The sequence below is a fragment of the Pteropus vampyrus genome, unplaced genomic scaffold, assembly GCF_000151845.1.
Source record: "Pteropus vampyrus isolate Shadow unplaced genomic scaffold, Pvam_2.0 Scaffold18922, whole genome shotgun sequence".
NCBI classification, from domain to species: Eukaryota; Metazoa; Chordata; class Mammalia; order Chiroptera; family Pteropodidae; genus Pteropus; species Pteropus vampyrus.
In genome coordinates, this window is record NW_011907703.1 from 1 (window position 1) to 2,106 (window position 2,106).

A 2,106-nucleotide genomic window follows, 5' to 3' on the forward strand; every position below is an offset into this window, starting at 1 on the left:
CTACTTGGGTTGCCCCTCAACAAGCCCATATTGCTCCTTGTCCCACAACGGTGTCCCTGCCTCCAGCCTTCCTCGTTCCCTAGAAAACCCTGTTCAAGTCTGCTCTCGGTCAGTTGCTCAGGTGGAGCGGGATCTTGATCCCCATTTGACTGACAGCAAAACCAGGGCCCGGGATGGACAAGTGACTGGCAGCGAAGCCCTCAGCGGCCCATCCAGGCCGGTCCAGTCCCGCCTCCTGGTTCTCCGTGCTTCCTAGGACTCCAGGGGGACGCTCTCCCCAAGGTCTAAGCCCATTCCCCACACCTCCTACAGCGCAGTGCCAGAAAGCCCTCTCTGCTCAGCGTCTTGAGGCCTGGAATCCGGAGGCACATTGTAAGGTGGGATTGGAGGGGGCCAAGGGAGACAGATTTAATGACCTGCGTGATCCTGTGTGACCTCAGGCTCAGTGCCTGGCAGGCCTCAGTTTTCCCATGTGTCCCTAGGGAGAAGGAGGGCAGCCCGGGCGGCTGCATACAGAGAGACAAGGCTGGGCTAGCACGTTCAGAACAGAGACATTTGGTGCATTGACCCCTCCCAGGATGCTTGTGGAACAGAGGTCATGGGTCATTCTGGTCCTTGAATGGTCAATGTACAAAGCTCGGTCAATGGCGAGAACTCTCAACGCTTCCCCCAGAAGCGCCCCATTCCCTGAGGGAGGCCCCAGGCGCAAAGGTGTGAGGCCTCCCTGGACCTGAGCCCGGCTGCCCTGGGGGAGAGGACCCCTCAGACCCCCTGGGGGCCTGGGGCGGCTACCTTGTCTCTGTGTCTTCCTCGGCCTCCGGGGCCTGGCCCTTGCGCTGTAAGGCAACCTGCAGCAGACCCCTGCAAAGCAACGAGAGAGGGTCGGCGTGGCTGCCACCTCCTACAGACCAGAGCTCCTAGCCCCATCCCCAAGGGCAGATGGCTCCGCCTCCCAGAACCTGGAGCACGAGATGCACAGTGCAGCTTCCCGAACCTCCGTGCTTAGGACTTTGGGAGGACAGGATGCCAGCCCGAGACCTGGAACCCCGCAGGGGGCACTGCAGTGGCCAGGGCCCTATCTGTAACGACCGATGGGGTCATAGGTCAGCCGGAACTGGAGATGGGGCCTGAGTCCAGGGCCAGGCTCGGCCTGCAGTAGGGCCAGAGATCCCCTGGGGTCAGGGGTCAGTCCAGGGCCCGGTCGGGCCTTGCCATCAGTTACTCTCCCCGCACCCGACGCCTTTGCCCACCAGCTGCACATTCGCCAACCCACCCTCTGGTTCTCTCTCCATCCAGACCTGAGGGAGAGGTGCCATTCCTGCCCGGGGTCCCAGGCAGTGCTGACACTTGGAAAGGGCAGAGCCCACCCCCCTGGGGTCACAGGGCAGTAGCTGTCCACGTGTGCCACCGAGCTCACCTGTAGGCGGCCCAGAGCTCCTGCGCGTGCTGCTTCACCTCCTCCCGGGCCAGCCCTTGCAGATGTTTGTTGGCCCCAGTGCCCGCGTAAGTGGCCTGGAAGGTCAGCATCAGCGTCCGGAGCAGCTTTCCCAGGGGGTGTAGAGAGCTGCTCAGAGCCTGACCAGCGCGTAGGCAACAAAGAGATGTTCAGGGTGCGGGGCAGGACCCCCAAGACCGCGCCCATTTCACAGATGGGAGCACTGCGGCCTCTGGGACGGGGCCCGAGGGCCTGTCCCCTCCGGTCAGCACCAGGGGACGTGAAGTCCCCTCGCCATAGGCTTCTCCCCTCGAGGGCCCTCACCTTCCTGAGGCACTGCTGCAGGGCCTCGGGCTCCCGGTGCTGCAGCAGCTCCTCCAGGACGTCGTCCATTCTGCCCACACCATCGTCCGGCTGGGTCCTGGGGCACCACACACACACATCTCTCACCCACGCCCAGGCCCAGGCCCGCCCCCTCCAGGAAGCCTTTTGGATGTCCCCATGGGTGCACAGGTACACGCCCACCTGGGCCTCACCTCTCACAGCACAGGTACTCCTGGGACTTGCGAAGCTCCTTCGAGCTCTGCACGTGGAAGCCCAGCAGGGCCTCCTGCAGGTCCCCGGGACAGCCAGCACGCACGAAGTCCCGGAAGGGGCCGTAGACACCCTGC

General features: G+C 63.8%; 1 protein-coding gene across 1 annotated transcript; it reads right to left on the reverse strand.

Annotated features, from left to right (window-relative positions):
* Window positions 1-445: 445 nt before the first annotated feature.
* On the reverse strand, window positions 446-2,100 carry LOC105310967 (ALS2 C-terminal-like protein). The gene is made up of 4 exons (XM_011387038.2): window positions 1,972-2,100; window positions 1,760-1,856; window positions 1,418-1,575; window positions 446-861 (listed from the first exon to the last, which is right to left on the reverse strand). Exons 2-4 carry the CDS (start codon window positions 1,826-1,828, stop codon window positions 789-791), a joined length of 300 nt encoding a protein of 99 aa, XP_011385340.1. The 5' UTR covers window positions 1,829-1,856; window positions 1,972-2,100; the 3' UTR covers window positions 446-788.
* Between the last annotated feature and the right edge of the window lie 6 nt (window positions 2,101-2,106).